Source organism: Grammomys surdaster, unplaced genomic scaffold (genome assembly GCF_004785775.1).
Source record: "Grammomys surdaster isolate TR1022 unplaced genomic scaffold, NIH_TR_1.0 307073, whole genome shotgun sequence".
Classification (NCBI taxonomy): Eukaryota; Metazoa; Chordata; class Mammalia; order Rodentia; family Muridae; genus Grammomys; species Grammomys surdaster.
In genome coordinates, this window is record NW_021625742.1 from 4,599 (window position 1) to 5,904 (window position 1,306).

General features: G+C 49.2%; 1 protein-coding gene across 1 annotated transcript; it reads left to right on the forward strand.

The window, feature by feature from the left end:
- Window positions 1-770: 770 nt before the first annotated feature.
- LOC114616148 (keratin-associated protein 9-1-like) lies at window positions 771-1,299 on the forward strand (the record flags this gene model as incomplete). The annotated part of the gene is made up of 1 exon (XM_028761674.1): window positions 771-1,299. A coding segment is annotated over exon 1 (481 nt), but the record flags the coding sequence as incomplete, so codon positions are not given.
- Between the last annotated feature and the right edge of the window lie 7 nt (window positions 1,300-1,306).

Sequence of the window (1,306 nt, forward strand, 5' to 3'; positions counted from 1 at the left end):
TATTAAAGGGTATGCTCTTCTTTGAAATTATGATACAAGTAATTTTAAAATGAAGGTGTCATTTTATGGCATTTAATTTCCTCATTGTCTTCTGGTAAACAGGGTTTATATCTAAACTGGCCAATGCGTTCTGGACCCCCATGTCTGTGTTCTGAACCCCCCATCTCTGTCTTCTGAACCCCCATGTCTTCTGATCCACCATGTCTTCTGAACCCTATGTCATCTTATGAACACTCGTGTCTTCTGAACCTCCAGGTCTTCCTTCTGACTCTGTATTCTGGCTTTGGTGTTCATGGTTATGTTTGAAAAGTAACTACGGACCACCTTCTTGGGATGAATTCTTTGATAAAACTGGTATAAAATTGGTACCATTGGTTGCAGATAGGCAAGCCTGTTGTAGTGTAGAATAAGCAAATGTCTCTGGGAAACAGTTTGGACTCAGGCACAGCTTCATTTAACTGCTGTGAATGTAGCTCTCCATACAAACACATCTTCTGTGGCCACAGTGACTATCTGAGCAGATGATGATCAGAACAGGAACAATGCTGATGAAGACTTCTAGAAATTTCCTTCCTCAAATTATCCACAATTAACTGCTTACATCATAATTTCAAAAGATTTCTAAAAAAAAACTCAAGGAACAACTTCCTGATGTGAGAATTTCCTCTTGAAAAACAGAAAACAAACAATAAGGAAAAGTCCTGCTTATTGGTTTCTTCATGAGATGTCCAGGGTATAAAAACCCCACATCTGAAAGAGTTGTCAGACTCTCAGAAACTCCTGTGAACAGAACTCCTCCCTCCACATCCAACAACATCATGACCAACTCCTGCTGCTCCCCTTGCTGCCAGCCCACCTGCTGCAGGACCACCTGTTGCAGGACCACCTGCTGGAGACCAAGCTGTGTGACCAGCTGTTGCCAGCCCTGCTGCCAGCCCAGCTGCTGTGGCTCTAGCTCCTGTGGCTCCAGCTGCTGCCAGCCCTGCTGCCAAACCACCTGCTGCAGGACCTGCTTCCAACCAAGCTGTGTGAGCAGCTGCTGCCGCACACCCTGCTGCCAGCCCTGCTGCTGTGTGTCCAGCTGCTGCCAGCCCTGCTGCCAGCCCAGCTGCTGTCAGTCCAGCTGCTGCCAGCCCAGCTGCTGTCAGTCCAGCTGCTGCCAGCCCAGGTGCTGTATCTCCAGCTGCTGCCAGCCCTGCTGCCAGCCCAGCTGCTGTCAGTCCAGCTGCTGCAAGCCCTGCTGCCAGCCCTTCTGCCTCAACCTGTGCTGCCAGCCAGCCTGCTCTGGACCTGTGACCTGCACCCG